Here is an 18936-nt window from a genome sequence, read left to right on the forward strand (position 1 = left end):
GGCCATGGCATGGGGACATGGGACCACCTGGTCTCACCCCTGGCTTCTGCTTCCTTCCAGATTTACAAGGACAACCGGAACCTGTTCGAGGTGCAGGAGAATGAGCCTCAGAAGTTGGTGGAGAAGGTGGCGGGGGACATTGAGAGCCTGCTGGACAGGAAGGTGCAGGCCCTGAAGGTAGGTGTGTGTGTTGGGGGCGGGGGTTGGGGGGGCGCTGAGGGAGGGCCAGGTGGAGAGGTCCTGCACCATGAGGGCAGTGTCCCGAGCCTTCATCACATGGCCCTGCTGAGTTCAGCTGGGCCAGCATCAGCAGGGCTGTGCCCACGTGGAATGTGGGCAGCCGCCGCAGGAACAGGATGATATTTTCTAGAGTAGCTGCATGAGAGGTGGTGACTTGGAGTCTTGGGGCTCTGTGTGAGCCTGAGGCTGGGACTGGGGCAGGCCCTACCCCTCCCTCCTTCTGGGCCTGGGGTTTTCCCATTCTTCTGGGTCCCCAGGTGTGTTTATGGGTGGTGCCCTGGATGGGCTCCTGGTCAGGATAGTGACCTGCTGCTAGTGGAGTCTGCCGCTGAGGTAGGCTGCAGGCTCTCTTGGAGGGAGTGTGGAGGGGCTCTGCAAGCCCCACAGAGAAGGCCACATAAGGATGGGGGCTGCTCTGCCCATGGCTTTGAATGTTTCTCTGCTCCCTCATCTGGGCCCCTATATTCAGAGAGGTTGTGCCTGTCAGCCTCAGGCCGCTATAGTTCTGAGGGGTAACCGGAACGTGCTGGGCTGCCATGACAAAGCAGGTGGACCCCTGGCAATCAACTCATCCAAGGGAGAGTAGGTGGGATGGGGCTTCTCAGCTGCCAAGTGACCAGGGAAGGTCGTATGTAAATGAGAGGCATCCAAGCTTCCCCCAGATCAGAGGCATACCTGCAGTTGCTCCAGCCTGTGTCAAAGACAAACTAATCCAATAAAAAGGAACGAAGCTGGGCATGGTGATACACACCTGTAGTCTCAGCTACTCAGGAGGCTGAGGCTTGAGCCCAGGAAATCGAGGCTGCAGTGGGCCATGATCGTGCTGCTGCATTCCAGCCTGGGCAATAGAGTAAAAACATCATCTCTTTAAAAGCAAAAAAAAAAAGGAATGAAGTCTCCTGATGCTTGCTACAACATGGATGAACCCGAAAACATTAGGCTAAGTGAAAGAAGTCAGTTACAAAAGACCACATATTGTGTGATCCTATTTCTATGAAATGTCCAGAATAAGCAAATCTATAGAAATGGAAAGTAGATGCATGGGTGCCTGGGAAGGGAAGGGATAGGGAAGGCCTGCTAATGGGTACAGGGTTTCTTTTTCGGAGTGATGAAAATATTCCAAAATTAGATTGTGGCGATGGTTGCACAACTCTGAATATACTAAAAGCCACTGAATTGTATACTTTATTTGGGTGGATTTGCGGTGTATAAATTGTTTCTCAATAAAGCAGTTTTTTTTAAATGAGCAAGTCTACACAAGCTGTGCCCAGGCTCAGGCCAGGGTCCTGGCTGGGTTAAGTTGGGGTGGCCACCCCAGCCCACACCCTGCCATATCCAGTCCCCAAGAGAGAACCAGAATTTCCTTCTCCAGGAGTTTGGGTCCTGCTGTCCCCCATGGGATCCCCTGCCTGTCCTTATGTGACCTGGGGCCATGGAATAGGTGGAGGCTGCTTCTTGGGGCCAGATTCCCAGAGAAGGTGGACTCTGAGGACCTCCCACCCAGAGGACCCAGAGCAGGGCCCCACCCAACCTTCAGGATCTCCTGGTCGTGAGTGTGGGAAGACAGCGGAGAGCAGGCAGAGCCACACCTTCTGCGGGGATAGCAGCCCATTACTCTTGCCTCTCTCAGCCAGTGCATCGCTCCCCACCTTCTTGCCTTTCTGAACTGGGCGGGCCTGGATGCCCTTCTCCTGCCTTTCCCTTGTTCTCCGACTCTGTCTCTGCCCCACTTCCTTCCAGATCCTTCATTTGCACACTACTTCCCAGCTTTGCTGCCCCCTGTCCAGTTTACAAATGTGGGCACCCAGCCCCAAACTTGTGTTGGAACTGTCTGATAAATGTGGGAAGGGGCAGCCCTCAGGCCTTTCAGCCTGCCACTCACCCAGGCCATGGGACAGCAGGGATGTGAGTGGTGGCAGAGACAGACGCCTGACCCACCCTCCATGCATGGAGCCCAGGACCCAGCCTCCTGCCCAGCCCTTTGGGAATCACAGGGCTGGGGTCTCTTTCCAAGCCACTTTCCCCACCCCTAAAGGAACAATCAACTCTGATAGCTTAGGAGGAGCAGCTGAAGGCCTGAGGTCCTGGTCCCAACCCTCTCCCTGCATCCCCCCTTGCTGGACTCTGCCATGTGAGGCAGACAGGTGTCTCTCCCTTCCACTGCACCTGTAGCCCAGCCATGGCCTGAGATAGCCAGCACTAAACAGAAATTCTTTTCTTTTCTTTTTCTTTTTCTTTTTTTTTTTTTTTGAGACAGACTCTCACTCTGTCACCCAGGCTGGAGTGTAGTGGCACAATCTTGGCTTACTGCAACCTCCATCTCCTGGGTTCAAGCAATTCTCGTGGCTTAGCCTCCCAAGTAGCTGGGTTTACAGGTGCCCGCCACCACGCCCAGCTAATTTTTATATTTTTAGTAGAGACAGGATTTCACTACGTTGGCAGGATGGTCTCAAACTCCTGACCTCAGGTAATCCACCCGCCTTGGCCTCCCAAAGTGCTGGGATTACAGGCATGAGCCATTACATCCGGCCCAGAAATTATTTTTTATGAGAAATGATGGAGAAAGGCATGCACTGACCAGACAGACACTCACCGCGTGCTGAATCTATCATGCCTCATTCTCACAGCAACCCGGAGAAGGAAGCCCTGGCTACCGCCGCTTCACAGAGGGGGACACTAGGACTCAGAGGTGCCATGCATCAGGCCAGGATATGGCAGAGCCAAGATTTGAACTCAGGTCTCCCTGACTCTGAGCCAGCGCCTTGACTTCCCACATTATTCCTGAGGCATGCACTAAGCCCACAGCCCGTGGCCTCCCAGCACTCCTGGGCAGTGAACTCCTCCTGCTGCAGCACCCCCAGCTCCAGACACACAAGATGTGCCTGCCCATATCCCCAGAGGAAGGGGAGGACCTCCCTTCCCGCTGCTTGGTCCTAATTGTTGAAGATGAGCTTTGGTCTTAATTATGTTTTAAATGTGCTTTTAATCAAGTTGTGGTCCCTTTCTCCTTTTTCACATTGGTTTGTAGCCTGAGTGTATATGAAGGGAGGGCTGTTGGGGGACTGGACCCCCCCACCCCCCCACTACATTGTTCCTCTCTCCGTGTACCCCATCCAGTAATCCAATTTAAATCCTTTGCTCTGGTCTGGAATTCTAATTGGGGGCTTGCAAAGAGGGAGCTGAGCAACACAGGACGGAAGTTCATTGTCTCATCTAATCAGGGACAATCAGATGTTTGTAACGAGTTTCTCCAAGCTGCAAAGGGTGGTTGCTGGGGCCAAGAGTCAGGAGAGAGCAGGCCAGATCAGAGGCCTTGCAACGCAAGCAACCAGCATCCCCAAGTCCGGGAAACAGGCTGGGCCCTCAGCTTCAGAAACATGGAGGGGTACCTGTCTTGGAATTTTGACTACCTAGGGAGATGGGGGCCTCTGAACTAGGGCCCACTCTCTCAGAGTCTTGAGTCCCAGGAGGAACAGGGAGGTACCTAAGTTCTTATAGCAGACTTGGACCCAAATCAGGACTCTCCTGCCCTCCCAGCTGGGCCCTGGCCTATGGCCTGGCTCTCGGGAAGACCACCCCCTCATCATTACATTCCTCCTCCATCTATTCACCAACATCCGCCACTGGCTACTGTGTACCATGCCCTGTTCAGGTGCTGGGGGTGCAGTGATGAAGGACAGGCCGTTTCTGCCCTCATGGAACTCTCAGTCCAGTCCTGTCCCAGGCCTTAGTTTCTCCTCCTGTGAAATCAGGACATGAGTACCCTCCCTGCCCAGCACTTCTGGTTTCACAACTCCAGGAGTGTCACTTATAAAGACCACAGTGTGGACAATCCCTTGAAGGTTGTGCCCCTGCAGCACCATCCCGTGCTGTGTGGCTCGGAGGAGAGGCCATGGGGGAAGGGAAGGCCCTGCCCAGGATTAGGTGAGGGGTGACCCAAGTGGGAGAGATTCCAGTCTCCTCTCAGGGACACAGCCAAGGGTATCGAGGCTCAATGGGCTTGGTTCCTAGAGAAAGGGAAGCCCAGGGCTAGGACAGCAAGGCCAGAGCAGGTTCCGGAAGGACATCAATGTGGTGGCTGGAAACCTGCTTTCCAGGAGGCCCTTTTGCCTCCTTCCTCAAACCAGGGACGGGGGGGGCCCTGCTAGGAATCTAGCACCTGGAGACCCCAGCCCCAGGCTTAAGCCCAGAACCCCTCCTAACATGCCCGTGCCTCCCATCCTCCCCCTCAGGTCCCTCCTATTGTCCTAAGGGTCAAACCTTTGCCTTCGTGCAGCATTTCTGAACCCTGGTTGCACATTGGAATTGTCTGAGGAGCTTCTAAAATCGTGGCACCCAGCCCCTGCCTCAGATCAAGCGCATCAGATTCTTGGGGGGCCGGGGGGCTGGGGGGCAGGGCATCAGGATGTTTTAATGTGCCACAGGTGATTCTGTGTAGATTCAGAGTTCGAGACTTTTCCCAAAAAAATGGTCGAAATCTTTCCTTCCCAGGATTACTGGCCTCTGAGTGCCCACCAAGTGCCAGACCTGAAGTGAGCCTGCATGCTCTGTATTGCTCTGAATCCTCACACAGGTCGCTGGGTTGCTCTCTTCTCTCCATTTCACATGGAGGAAACTGAGCTTCAGGGAGCTTAAGCCACTTGCTCCAGGTCTCACAGCAAAACCAGGGTTTATTTATTTATTTAGGAGACAGAGTCTTGTTCTGTCACCCAGGCTGGAGCACAGTGGTGGGATCTCAGCTCACTGCAACCTCTGCCTCCGAAGTTCAAGCAAGTCTCATACCTCAGCCTCCCAAGTAGCTGGGATTACAGGTGCATGTCACCATGCCCAGCTATTTTTTTGTATTTTAGTAGAGCTGGGGTTTCATTATGTTGCCCAGGCTGGCCTCGAACTCCTGAGCTCAGGCAACCTGCGTGCCTTGGCCTCCCAAAGTGCTAGGATTATAGGTGTGAGCCATGGCACCTGGCCAAAACCAGGGTTTAAATCCAGATAGTTGGGCTCCAGACCCCACAAATGGCTCCCCAGGCACTGCCCTCCTCTCTGCTACCATTAGTGGCCATGTGGTGTTTGCTGTCCAGAGTGGGACAGGGTCGAGGGAACAGGAGATGGGGCACTGGTTTCCTCTGACAGGGGCTTGCTCTCTGATGACCTAGTGACCTTGGGCAAGTCCCTGCCCCCTCAGTTTCTTCCTTAGGCAGTGAAGACAAGACACTGAGCACCCCTCCCACACCCCCATGAGGCTCACATGGATGGGAAGGGGCGGTGTGCAGTTCTGGCCTTGGTTCTAGGGGCTCCAGCAGGCATTGTTCCCACCATCGGTGGCCTCTCTGGGGAATGAGCATCATTTAAAGAGTAAAATTAAAAACCCTTCTGCACACAGCCGCCCTGCTTTTGCTGCTAATGGCCACTTAACCCAATTAAAGTGATGCATTGTTGGCAGTGTGACTGGGTCTGTTCAGGAACTGGGCTCTGGGCTGGGCATTCAGAGGGGCAGGAGGTGCGAGCCAGGGAGGGAGCCAGGGACTGTGGGGCAGCAGACTGCTCCCTTTGTCAGGAAGGAGACCATCCTGCCCAGCTCCCACCTCCTTTCTAAAGCCTTATCTAAAGCAGGGCGTCAGCCTCAGCACTGCTGACACCTCGAGCTGCATCCTGCTTTGCGATGGGTCTGCCCTGTGCACTGTGGGATGTTTAGCAGTACCCTTGCCCTCTACCCACTAGATGCCAGCAGTACACCACTCTTCCAGTTGTCACGACCAAAAATAATTTTAAGTATCGCCAAATGTGGCCTGGGGGCAAAGTTGCCCCAGTTGAGAACCACTGGCCTAACAGGACAGAAATGCAGCCATGGGAGCCACAGCAGGGAGATACTGGGAGCCTCGGAGAGGTGCAGGCGGAAAGGCCAGCAGGAGAAAGATCCCTTCAGTCCAGAGAGGTCACAGGAAGGCTGCCTGGAGGAGGCAGCAAGATGTGGGGGAAAGTTTGGCACTGAGGCAGCTGGAGGGCAGTTCAGCCGGGTCCACTGGTGCATTCACTGACGAGGGTGAGACAAACAGGTTGGTCCCCGGAGGACCAGGCCATGGGTGTCGCCTACTGCCAAGGCCTGGCCTGGAACAGAACACGAGTTCTGCAAACTCGTGAACATTTGTAGAACAGATGCCAGGGCTGTGGCTCTGGGTTGTGGCTGGGGCTCAGCCTCTGGGATCTGACTCCACACTAGGGAAGCTCTAAAAGGTGCAGTAATGGTGGATGGACAGGCAGGAAATCCTGTGGCATTGGCTGCCTCCGCCCACCCTTCTCTGGGCAATTAAAAGGTGTTTATGTGGGGCTGGCGATGGCTTCTGCCTCCCCTCCATTATGAACATTAAGAGATCTTGACCCTTCCACTCTCCTGCTCTTGAAAGGAGCCGCAGACACGTGGAGCCAATTAGGCGCACGCGTGGGCGCCAAGCGCCCAAGCAGCCTTTTCTCCCTGATTGCGGCGTTTACAGCTGATTATTCTCCCCTCACCCAAACAGTGCCGCTGCTTCCTGGCAAGGTGCCGCCCACAGGAGCCAGCTGGGGGTCCCCAGGGATGGGGGAAGCATTGGGGATTGGGCATCTGTTGGACACCCATTGTGTGGGCACCCTTGGGGCCCTCCGCCTACAGAGGGAGGCAGCCAGAGAGCTGGCCGGCAAGGAGATAAGGAAGGGACTTGGTGGTGAATGCTAGGAGAGACCAGGGAGCATGTGGTGGCAGAGTGATCACCAAGGAATGGGCATCAGAGAGGGCTCCTTGGACGAGGTGGCCTGGATGTATGCGGAAGGGACAGTAAACCCAAGGGTCCCTAGGGTCAGCATGAGCCTTGGGCAAAGACGCTACCCCCAACAGCTGGACATGAGTGTGGGGACGGCCTCCCCTGCCTGCATCTCTGTCTGGCGGTCTAGAATCCCAAGACCCCTTGAAGGCCTCCAGCTGGAAGCTGGTCTCCCTGGGAAGGTCAAGGGAGACAGTTCTGGTGGGACATGGCTGGGGCATGGCCAAAGGTCCTCAGGAGAAATAGTCATTCTCTTGTCTTCACCCACCCGCCTGAGCTAGTGGTGGTCAGATAGGGGCCTGGCCCAGCCTGCCAGGCCTTGGGAAAGGTTGGCTTGTGGATTTGGGGCTGAGCTTCTCTGGCTCCTGAGACTGCTCCTGTGGAGCAGGCCCTTCTCCTGGGACCTCCTCCAAGATGCGGGGACCTCAGGAGGAGTCAGAAGCACTGTGATCATTCCTGACTAGCACCTGCTAGTCAAAGGAAGGGTCTAGGGGGGCTGGTGTGCATCACCCCAAGGCCCACAGAGCCTGACGGGTCACCCCAGACACCTGTACCCAGCCACCCAATTCTCCCTAGTGGCTGAAGGTCAGAGGAAGGGATTGACTGCAGGCATGTGTCAGGCCCAGAAGCTCAACACCCTGGGTGTCGTGACTGGTGTCACCCCACCACCTGTGGGGACACCTTGGCTGAGATGCCCCAGGCCCAGCTCTCACTGCAAGACCCTCTCCCATCCTATGGCCTTGCTTTTGATGCCAGGTGCCTCCCCTGGGAGTGCCATGCAGCCTCCCTGTCTTTCACTTGCTCACTCAGTCATTCAGCAAACCTTTGCTGCCCCCAGCCTGGCCCTAGGTCAGGTGTGATTCCAGTGTCTACTTGCTGTGGGGCAGAATGCCCATTTTACAGATGAGAGAACAGAGTCTGAGACTAGATGTCAACCGTGGTCACTGTCTGGGTGAGGCAAGGTCTCAGTACCCCTTGCTTACCCTGGCTCCTGAGCCTGTGTACCTGCCCCTCCCAGAGCTCCCAGGGATTGGGAGGAAGCAGAGTGGTTCTGGCTGGGGCAAACGGAAAGGCCAGGGGCAGGAAGGGAAGGTGAGAATGCGGGGTGGAGGGCAGAGCATGAACAAGGGCCTAGAGGCAGGACCTCGACTGGGGGTTGCTGGGGAGCAGCTGGAGAGGATGGCCAGGAGACGGCTCCAAGTGCAGGCTGGGAGCTGTTGCCCTGAGTTTCCTTTTTAATACCCTTATACCTCACCTCCAGAGGAGAAGAATCCAGGACAGGGAGATGGGAGTCCATTGAATGGAGAAAATGAACCCCAAGGGAGGGAGATATATGTGTCTCCACTCCCCAGAGAAGGCCTGCGTAGAGGGAGGATCCCCTGATGGTGCCCTCTTCTCCGGGGGTCCCAGCTGGCGAAGGGAGGAGATGCAAGGAGGCGGAGGGAAAGGGCCTGCAGGTGCCACAGGGACAAATCAGCCTAATTTAGGATCAGAAAAGTAAGAATTTTAATTGAGTTTTAATAGTGTCTGGCTCTTTGTTCTGAAATCCTCATGTGCAAGGCTGGGGGAGGGTAGGTGCATGTGAGGAAGGGCAAGCCAGTGGCCCCAAGTCTGCTCTGGGGCCCAGACTTCAAGGAGACGGGCAACAGGCTGTGGGGTCCCAATGTGTGGAGCAGCTAACATGGGACAGGCAAGTCTAAGAAGACAGCCTGGAGGAGGTAGCATTTGAGCTGAGCCTTGGAAGGCAGGTAGAATTTCCAAAGGTAGAAGAAAGGAAGAAGAAAGGCATCTCAGTAGAGTTCCCAGCCTGGGTACTGGCCTAGCAGTGAGAGTGAGCAGAACTGAGTCTGAATCCACTGAGATGGGAGTACTGGGGGCTGGGAGGGGAACCTGGAAGGTTCGGCCTGTGCATCAGTTTCCACTGCAGGAGAGAGGGTGCGTGGGGATGACAGGCAGGGCACAGGGCTCTCCACCTGATTTCTGGGGGTGGTAGCTGCATATCCACATATGGAAGCTTGGCCTCATGGAAGCATGGTCCTGGGAGCGGCCAGTCACTTCTCTGGCCCCACTTTCTGTGCCCTAAAATACATAGTGAGCAATGCCTCTCTGTGGCAGTGGGTGTCTATGGGAGAAGGAAGGTGAAGCTCACAGAGGTGCTGCTGGGGAAGGCATAGTGCTGCAGACCCAGGGTAGGGGGCATAGGGTGGCAAGAAGGCCCTTGGGACCCTCCTAGACCCTCAGCTGTCTTCCCCAAGCTAATACCTGAGGTTTCACCGTCCCCAGGTGCTGTGGTGACCCGTGCAGGGGCACCTGAGGTTTTCCTGGAGGAGACTCCACCTTGACCCTGGTTCCTCCTGTCCTGGGATACTAGGTGCCTCAGATTCCCTTGCTTCAGCTTCTGTTTACTGAGCACTGGCCCTTGCTGTGTGCTGGCACGATAGTACATTACCAGGTACGGGGACAGCACGAATAGACCTGCTGGGCCCCTCCCTTGAGGAGTGTAGTCTGCTGAAGATGGCAGTGATGTGATGCATGCCACAAAGGGTGGAGCCATGGGGCAAGCCCATGGGGATACTTGACCAGGCCCAGGGGACCTGGGGGGAGGGAGGATTTAGCTAGGCAAGGGAGAATCAGGGAGCAAGAGGGCCCAAGGTCCTGAGGTGGAGAGCGCATGTATGTGTATTGGGGTGCGTGCATGCAGCGGCGGAGGGTCTTGCCCACTGGCAGGCTCCACAGAGCACATGTGCAGATGCAGTGTGAGGCTGGTCTCCCTGGGGTACACGGGGCTCCCTGGGGTCTAGCTGAGACCCCATCCAGAGACCACATCCCACACAGTCTAGACCTTGCACTGCCCCAAAAAAGAACCTGTGGCCAAGGGTCCTTCTTAGGCAGGTGCAGCATGGCACCGGGTGCCCATGACTGGAACCAGAGCATAGAAGGTGGCCAAGAATCAAAGCCCTCACACGTCCTGTGCTGCAGCCCCCTCACACTTGAGCAGCACTGAGCCCTTGGCAAACTTCACACTCTGTGGGCCTCAGTTTCCCTACCAGTACAATTGGAACAAGTGTGGCTGTACAGATCTGTCATCAGAGTTTATGCCCAGGCTTTGGTGACACCAGTCCAGGGAGGGATGCTTCCGGGGGTAGCACATGGGACAGGCCCCACGGACAGACAGATCTGTCCTCCTTTAGCTCCGCCCCGTGTGTAGAACAATCCTAGGCTACAGGGCCTCCTGCCAGCCTTCCCCTCTCTGAGGGCCTCATCAAGGGCCCTGTCCCCAGCTCTCACCTCTGAGGGCCAGAGTATCCAGCTGCTCGAAGATTCCTGCCTCTTGGCACAGGCCTGGGGGCCCTTGTTTGAGAGGCTGGTCACGGTTGTCGGGCCCTTTGTTGCAGCCTCCTGTGTTTGCCCACTCTGTGCCTCGACAAATGGGAGTTGCAGCATGTTTGCTGTGTCAACACCAGCTGGAGCCCAGTTATGGAGCTCAGCTAGGGCAAGACGCCCCATCCTTCAGCCTCCTGGGTGCCTAGGGTCCAGCCCCTCCCTGGGCAGGGTTGGTGGACAAGTGGGCAACTCTCCATTCTCAGTTCACATATTCATCCCACAGGACTGCCAAGTGCAGGCTGGACAGGCATCTGAAACCAGCAGGGGCAGCCCTAGGCAATGGGGTGGGACTTAGAAAAGGTCAGCAGGGCACGCAGTCTCCACCTGGCACAGCAGTCATGAAGCCTTTGAAGATTCAGTGTGGGGCTTCCCAGCCTTCTATTCACGATCTCTCTGAGCAGCCCTGGTTCTCTCCTCCCCTGTGTCCCCAGTCATCAGGTCTGGCAGCCTCTGAGGAGAGGAACCTTAGGTGGTCAAGCAGATGGACAGATGAACAGACAGATAGACTTGAGACAGGGTCAGGGCAGGGGATGGGAGAGGGCTTGAGGAGACCAGGAACCAGGCAAGCTGAGATCCATCCATGAGCTGCATAGGCATGGGCCAGGGGTCAAGGAGCCATAGCCCTGGGGAGGGCAGAAATGAGCAGCTTTGGGTAGTGACTGGCACTGAGGGGCAGCTGTCAGAGACAGACGGGAGAACAGGGGACCAGAAAGGGGAAGCAGCTTACCCTGGATCTGAGGGGAACCCAGGTTCTTTCACTTCAGCCAAAGGTACTCCACCACTTAGAGACCAGGTCTGTTGCCACGTAGCAGAGCTGGGCCAACTAAATCCTGTTTACTTCTGAAATAAGATCCCCCAGCCTCTTCACAAGTAGGGTTTCCAGAAATGAGTCTGTGAGGGTGACTCGGCTTCCAGGGCAGCGTGGACCAGGCAACTGGATGAAGAGGGAGACGTGCCAGGCGAGATCGCAGCTACAGCACTGACCCATCAGCCTTGTGGCCTTTGCCAGTGATTTCCTTTTTCTCCTCAGTTTCCCCATCTGTAGATGGGCAGTAAGAGTCCACCTGGTGGGACTGCCGGTGGGGTCTTCTGAGTGGAGGTATAGCCAGCGTGTAGATCGCCTGTGCCGTGTGGTTATCGCTATTGAAAGAAGAGGCCTCATATTTTTCTGAGCTTGCATCTTGGATCCTTTGCTCCAGGAGGGGGCTTGGCAGGGAAGATCCCTGTCACTTGACTCCGCTTTGAGATTCTGTGGAAAAGTGTCCCAGTTACCTGGAAGCACAGGGAAGGGGCGCTGAGGCTGAGGCTAGAGGGAAGGAGGGAGTTTGCACCTCAGAACAGAGAAGAGCATTCTGACAAAGGGAACAGCCTGTGGCAATCTGGGGGAGTGGAGTGGAAGATCCGGCAGAATCCAGGGCGGCCGCCAGCTTCCACTGTAGGGGAAGCCAGGCTCCAAGTTCTGAACTGGGGTGGGCAGTTAGACTCCAATCCACAGGAAGTGGAGGCCATTGTAGTTGTCAGGGGAGGGGTCAGAGGCCTGCAGCCAGAGCTAGGGCTGCAGGGATGTTGGGGTTGACTCAGGATAAGGTGAGCAGCCAGGGAGGGATAGTCCGAAACAACTCCTGGTTGCTGAAGAGGAGGGAGGGTGGAAGCAGTGCCTGTGGGCCAGGGGATCTCTGGCAGGAGCAGACTACAGGGTGAGAAGGCAGAACCCCCAGGAACCAACGTGGATGGTCGGGAAGCAGGCAGTGCCTCCTGCCTGCCTCTCGTTTTCCTTCCTCAGATGTCTGCTGACCTGTCCCCAGGTGGCAGCCAGTGAGCTGGTGGGGTACAGCAGTGAGCAGTTCCCAGTCACTGGGGGTCAGAGGGCATTGGCCTTTCCCCTGGACTCACTCACATCCTGGGGTCCTGGTACAAGTGTAGCATCACGTTCCTGGCTGGAGTTCTGAGGGGCTTGAAGCTTTTCTCAGTTTGTACCTTGGACCCTTGGCTCCAGGTGCTGGGGGCCTCAGGGCCCTGCTGAGGGATAGTTTTTAGACTGCTGGGCTTCGGACTCCCAGATCATCTTCCTGTGTCCCTGTAGTACCAAGGGCTGAAGAGTTGGGGAGCAGGGCACCATGGGGTGGCAGGAGTGCCCTGGGCTGATGCGTCCCCATCACGAGTCAGGTGGGAGGGTTGGGAAGACCCTGTCCCCAGGCCCAGCAGATTAGTAGTGAGCATTTGAAGAGAGAAAATGGACCAACCTGTGCTTCATCTATGGACAGCAATGACACCCTAGCCTTGTGACTGTGGCCTGAGTGAGGGAGGCAACTGCCTCCACTCCCCATGGCCCAGGCAGAAGCAGCAGGCCCCACAATCTCCTCAGGGTGATCCTGACCTTTCCCCACCACCCGTGTGCATACCTGGGCTCCCTTTTATCAAATATCCTTCTGCTAATCTCATCTCTCTGTGTGACTTCCCTGTAATTAGCTCACTTTGCAAAATATGATGTCTGTCATAGTTCCCCCTCCATGTTTCTCTTTTCCCAGGAAAGGGTAAAGAGGGAATGGGATGAAGAAAGATTTCTGGACGTGGGGCCACCTCACAGGTCAGCTCTGGCCTGTCCCCTGCACACATGCCCTCTCAACACATGTCCCAGCTCAGCTTCAGAGCCTGGAGAGCCAATGAAGGTTAGTGGGCAGGGCCCGAGGGTGTCAGAGACCTCCCAGAATCCAGGGGAAGGGATGGCATAGGCCTGACTGAGCCCTGCCCCAGGAGTGCCCATGTACCCTATTCACACCCAGGGACTGCCCGGACCCAGGCTGGGCTAAGACTAATGAGATACTAAGTGGCCTTTCCTACTCACAGCCTGGCACATGAGGGCATGTGTGTGACAGGCAGGCTGGGGGCAAGGAGGAAGGGGCGAGGGGGCCAGGATGCCAGCATTGCCCCTACACAGCACATAATAGCCACGCATGGATGGGCTGCGCCAGTTACCAGGCATGCAGCAAACACAGCCAACAGGAACCCCAGTGATTGTCGCCATCACCTATCCGTCCACCCACCTGTCAAACAACTTCCCATAGCTGGTGGGCTGCCCAGAGCCCCCACACCCTCCCACTCTCCCATCCTGACCAAGGTGTGGTTGTCTCTCAGGAAGGGGCTGCCAGGGGCTGTGGACTATACACAGGGTGTGTGTACAGCCCTGCAGTGGGTCACATGTGGCCCAAGCCTTGGCCCTGACCAAGCATCACAACTCCAGCCAGGCCACCAGGCCTCATCCTCCTTCCTGGCAGCAGGAACATTCACCTTCCTACCCCTAGAGGTGGAGCCAGGCAGAGGGAGCAGCACAGCAGTTTAAGCTGTTTTCGAGTCAGTATTTGGTGCTGCCCTAGCCACAGCACCACTGCTGAGCCCCCACCACTCCCCAGATGGAAAACCAGAGGCTGCTGAAGCCCTGTCTGCACAGAGGGCCCCGTGCGGCTCAGAGCCTGGCACAGTGATGGACCCCAGCCGGGCAGGGGCAGCTGGGAGGACCATGCTTGGAGCCCTCAGCTGGCATGGCCTACTTTTCTGCTCTGCCCCTCGCTGCCCCATCAGCTCCCCGCCTTCTCTTGCTGCGACTCTCTCAGGATGTCGGGACGTGAATTCTCTTAAACTTTTAATTAAAAATCCTCTCCTTTCTCCCCACAAGGTTCACTTCCCTGTGATTTTCCTGTTAGAAGGAGAGGTGGAGGGAAGAGAGACAGCAGTCAAGGAGCAGAGGCCAGGCCTTCTGGGTCTCCACGAGGGACCTGGGGAAGCAGGGCCTGGCCCCAGGGAACTGCTGGCCACCCTCTCCCCTGGGCACCCTCTGTGGCTTCCCATCATGCTAGGGGAGGCATTTCTTTTCTTTTTTCCCTAAAGCCTATAGCACCCAGTTTTCCCATGTGGTCTCCCATTCCAGTACTAACCAGGCCTGACCCTGCTTAGCTGTTGAGATCAGAAGAGATAGTGCACGTTCAGAGTGGTACAGCCGTAGATGTCCAGAGAGGCATCTGAGAGCTCCAACCCTAGGTGTCGCTGTCAGATGTGGGAAACGGCACCAGCTCCTGAGTGCCCTATATGTGTTCCTGCTACATCCTGCATACTCACTCAAGGCTACGGCATGTGTCCATTAAACAGGCCGGGATTTCCCCAGGTAGAAGGGGCCCCCACTTTCCCATAAGGGTGCTGTTAACTCTGGTAGCTTCAGATTCACTCCTGAGCCCACTGATCACAGGATGGGGACGTGCCCACAGGGTTACTCATCAAGTGAGAAGCAGCCCAGGTTGGTGTCGTGGGCCTCAAGGTCACCAACTGGGTCACCAGTGCTTCCCTTGTAGAATTCCTAACTCAGAGCTCCAGCCATGGTGTCAGGTCCTGGCTCACATGGTCAGGACCCCAGGTATGCTAGAGACCCAGGTCCTTGACCTCAGGGAGCCAGAACAACATCTCTAATTATGGGGCTGGAGAAGGGCTGGCCCATCCCCCTTTCCCAGGCAGTGATCCGTTAGCCTATCCCTAACTCTGGAGGGAGATGCCACTGTGTCCTCAGGTCGCTGTTTTAGAGAGGGAGCCCACTAAATGGAAGTTCTTCCTTGTGTCAGACCATGATGCCTCTTGCAGAAGGCTAAGCCTTTTTCCATGGCTCCACCTCTAGAGAACTTCAGCTGAGACTCCCCCTCCCATAATCCCTCCCTGGCCCAGGAAATAGGGATTGAGTCACCAGCTCCCCATGTTCCTCTCACCTCCCCCACTCCTCTGCAGGCTGAGCACCTCCATCTTAGGGCTTCCAGATACAGCCCAGAGCACACAGACTCATCCAGGATCATCCCCTCACTCCCACACTGAGGTGCCGCTCCCCATGGTTGCACATCTCCCTCCCCCAGAGGCCAGGCTCCCCTCCAAACCCCCCCGAAGGCTCGGGGACTCAAAACCCCAGCCATGCCCCAGCTGTGAGGGAGAAACAGGGGAACCCCCTCAAGGCCCAGGCCTCTGAGGGGCCCCACCCCTCCATTCCTCCATCCCTCCACCTCATTCTCCCTCTCCACCCTGCAGCAGCCGGTGGACACAGCTGGGCATCATGGGGAACACCAGGATGCCACAGAGAAGAGGTGGCCCTGGCCCTGTGGAGCTAGAACAAGGATCCCTGCACACTGGCCCCCAAGTTGCCCTACATTCCCCTCCTGAGGCTCCCTGCACATGCCCTGCTTCATAGACCCTGAGGACACCCTGACCAGCCCTGGGAGTGCTCAGGGAGACATCCCCAAGGAGTAGGGTGGGGCTATGGCAAGATTTGTGAATGGGTGAAATTAGAATTAGCCAGGAAGAGGGAAGGACAGGCCACATAGGGGCATAGCACAAGTAAACGCAGGAAGGGGCTTGCACAGGGGCCTGGTTGGAGGTCGGGGCAGTGGAGGGCCAAGAAGGTAGAAAGAGCAGTGGGAACCTTGAACATCACACAGGGATTTCAACCCTGGCATTGGACACTCTGGCAGCCCCTTGAGTAAGGCAGGGATGTTACTTGTTCATTTTACAGACACATGTTGAGCACTTACTGTGTCCTTCCCTGGTCCAGCCCCAGGCAGTGCCCTCTTCTGTGGCTCTGCAGATGGCAAGGTGGGGGTGATCACAATGAAGGAGCCTGTGATCCCTCACAGGGCAGGGTGCTGTCTCTTTGGGCCAATAGGAGCACAAGTACAGTCCTGCCTCTCACAGCACTGCCACCACCTCTAGCTGGCTTCTTTGTGGGCCCATTAATTTCCAAACCTGATACAGGCAGGGATGAGTGGCTCGTCCTCCCAACAGGTAGCACATGTTGGTGCTCCCTGAACCCCATCCTGCCAGGCTCCACCCATCCATTCATTCCCCATGTACACACTAAGTGTCTACTGTGTGCCAGGTCCTGCACTAGTTGCTGGGGACTACACAGCGACAGGTCGGCCTGGTTCTGCCCTCAGGGACCTTGTGGTCCAGGCAGGAAGCAGAGTAGATGAGTAATGTGAGAATACATAATGAGCATGTCACGGGTGCCAGAGGATAAGCAGCGGGGGGGCAAGGAGAGGGTGCTGGCGCCCTCCCCACATCCACAGGTGCAAACCTGGAGCCCGCACAGGCATGAAGACAGTGAGGAGGAGGAGGAGGCGTGCCTTCCTCCTGGCTCTGGGTCTGAGCCCCACCTACCCACCGGTGACCCAGCTTCCTGATGATCTGTGGGGTCCTCCCCACTGCCCAGCGCTGCGAGGGAGCAGGTAGGGAAAGGTGCAGTGTGGGCACTGCAGACGGTGCTGGACCATCCTGGGTTACCAGCCCCAGGCCACCCTGAGCAGCTGCTGATGTCAGCAAAAGAGAACCCCCAAGTACCCCACAAGCAAGGGTTGCAGGGCCTGCCTAGGCCAGAAACAAGCAGGGTGCCTCTCAGCTCATGGGGGTTGTCATGTGGTTGGGATGTGCCCCCTGTGGATGTCAGGCATGATGCTGGGTAGATATATGTGCCTGTATGTATGGCTAAGGCATGAGCCAGGGCCACCATGGAAGAGCCTGCATGCATGGCGGGGGTGTGTGAGTGAGACATGTGTCTACACCAGAAGAGTCTGAGGAGATGGGGCGGGAGGAGAAGGGAGAGCTCTACCACCTCAAAGTTCCTGCTGCACCAACAGTTCCATCTCACTTATAGGCTCTCATGTGGGCATGCTTCAGGCACCCACACGTGCATGTATAAAACCCATGGGCCCACGTTTCTCCCTGTTCTTCCCCTGTCTGCAACCACAGGAGCACATGTAGAGCCCATGTCCCCATGTGGAACCTGCAAATGGACATATACACACACATGAATGGGATACATGTGCACATGTGCATCTCAGCTCATCATGCCCACATGTATTTGTGTGCACCTGATGGACATATGCACACACTGTCACTCCCGGTGTGCAGCCCTATCACAGCTGTCTCATCCCTTTCTCCACTTGCCTCACGTCTGCACCTAGAGGTGGGCAGGTCCAAGATGAAGATCTCTATTTTACGGACTGGAAAACTGAGGCTCAGAAAGGAAAAGAGACTTGCCCAAGACCACACAGCGGCTCCATGGCTCCAGCCAGGACCCAGGTCTTCTGGCTTCCCAGCTAGATCTAACATGGCCCCACTGCATGTGCTGTGATCTCCACATTCCTCTGCAGAGCCTGTGGGGCCCAAGACAGAGCAGGGGTTTTCAGAGCCCCCACCATCCCTGTCTGCCCTCCCCTCAGCGGGGGCACCTTGGAGCCCAGAGTGGGGAGTGCCAAATCAGGGGTCACCCCACAGTGGAACTCTAAGCTCACAACCGTAACAGTTTGGGAAGGAGAAACATTTCTCTGGGCCTTGTGCACCACCTAAAGGTGGTCTATAGGAGGAATAAAGGTCTCAGCCAGGCCTCTGCTGCCAGCCCCATCACTCCTAGCTCCTAGCTCTCTCTCACCCTCCTCCTTTCTTCCTGGGAATCTCTCCCCTCATGCTGCATCCTTCCGGCCCTGTCTTCTGTCTTGCCCCTCCAAAATTCTCTCTACCCTCCAGGGATGTTTCTGTGTTTGTTTCAGCAGCTCCTGACATTCACAACTGGGAAGCTCTCAGAGATGGGCCATGCTTTAAGCCCCAAATGGGCCCAGCCCTGGCCAAAGGAGGGACAAGGAAGAATCAGTCTCCAACATGACCTCAAGAAAATCTGGTGCAGAGTGGCCACCCCTGTAAATCAACTGATGCCTGTCCCACTGTAACCACAACTGTGACAAGGGTGCAGGGCAGAAGCTAAGCAGGAAGAGGCCCAGAGCAGAGGGCAACTGAGCAGGGCAGCAAGAAGTTGAAAACCATTAATTGTCCGTCCAGAGGAGGGGGATGCCCACAACATTCTGGGCAAAGGAAATGGTGTGTGCAAAAGCACGGAGGTGTGACAGTATAGCATAGTAGACATTTATCAAACCCTTTCTCATGCATTGGAGTGTCTGCAGCCAGGGTCCTCCCATTCATTCATTCATTCCTTCATTCATTCATTCACTTGTTTATTCACCAAATAGTGTCCAAGTGTTGGACACCCTCTGGAATGCAGAAAAAACAAACAGCATTGTTCCTGCCTTAGAGAGTGCACAGCCTGTTGGGAAATTGCAGGACAGAGCAGTGAGTTCCTTGGTGAGGGGCACACAGGTACTGTGGGAGCCTGGAAGAGAGGACCTGATGGGGACACACAGACACATCAGGAGCCCGTGGTAACCCCAAGGAGGGGTCTGGGCGGGACCAGGGTTTATCAGCAACTTTTTTTTCATTTGTCAGTATTTGATATCTGGTCTTCAGCGGCTCTCATAGGTGAGAGGACCCTTGGCAGTCCAAGTCTGTGTCCTTCATTGCACAGATGGTGAATCTGCAGCCCTAGGCCTGGAACTCAAGTCTCCAGGACTTCTGTTTCCAAAGTATAATTGTATTGACAAAGCTCATCCATAGCCAAACCCAACCCTGGACCCACATGGGGCTCAGTTCTCTCTGCACAGCACCT

The 18936-nt window shown here is 56.0% G+C and overlaps 1 protein-coding gene across 1 annotated transcript in view; it reads left to right on the forward strand.

Moving 5' to 3' along the window:
• Positions 1–18936, forward strand: part of LOC101003565 (voltage-dependent calcium channel subunit alpha-2/delta-2) — a 129443-nt gene that overhangs the window by 69935 nt on the left and 40572 nt on the right. Inside the window, exon 3 of the mRNA XM_031663323.1 lies at positions 61–177. Within this exon, the coding sequence (XP_031519183.1) occupies positions 61–177 (117 nt within the window). The remainder of the gene's footprint in view (positions 1–60; positions 178–18936) is intronic.

Source organism: Papio anubis, chromosome 2 (assembly GCF_008728515.1).
Source record: "Papio anubis isolate 15944 chromosome 2, Panubis1.0, whole genome shotgun sequence".
NCBI lineage: Eukaryota > Metazoa > Chordata > Mammalia > Primates > Cercopithecidae > Papio > Papio anubis.